We start from the raw sequence: 323 nt of genomic DNA on the forward strand, positions 1-323 counted from the left end.
GGTGTCGCCGTTCGGCGGCTGGTTGGCCGACGCCCTCCTGGGCAAGTTTGGCACCATCCTGCTCAGCATGGCGCTGTACCTGCTGGGCATGCTGGCCTTCCCCGTCATCGCCGCGCCGCACACCCGCCAGGGCCTCTGCGGGGACATCCCCTTGTTCCCCGTGGAGAACTGCTCCTCTCCGGCGGCCAACGCCACCGCCGCACCTTGTTCCCAGGGGGGAGCCATCCGCTACTGTGCCACCGCCACCTTCGTCGGACTGGTCCTCGTGGGGCTGGGCGTCGGGGCGGTCAAGGCCAACATCACCCCTTTCGGGGGCGACAAGG

The 323-nt window shown here is 69.7% G+C and overlaps 1 protein-coding gene across 1 annotated transcript in view; it reads left to right on the forward strand.

Moving 5' to 3' along the window:
- Window positions 1–4: 4 nt before the first annotated feature.
- Window positions 5–323, forward strand: part of SLC15A4 (solute carrier family 15 (oligopeptide transporter), member 4) — a gene marked incomplete at its 5' end in the record, with an annotated part of 23,657 nt that continues 23,338 nt past the window's right edge. Inside the window, one exon of the mRNA XM_008948989.1 lies at window positions 5–318. Coding sequence (XP_008947237.1) covers window positions 5–318 — 314 coding nt within the window. The remainder of the gene's footprint in view (window positions 319–323) is intronic.

This window comes from Merops nubicus, unplaced genomic scaffold (genome assembly GCF_000691845.1).
Source record: "Merops nubicus isolate BGI_N331 unplaced genomic scaffold, ASM69184v1 scaffold11411, whole genome shotgun sequence".
NCBI classification, from domain to species: Eukaryota; Metazoa; Chordata; class Aves; order Coraciiformes; family Meropidae; genus Merops; species Merops nubicus.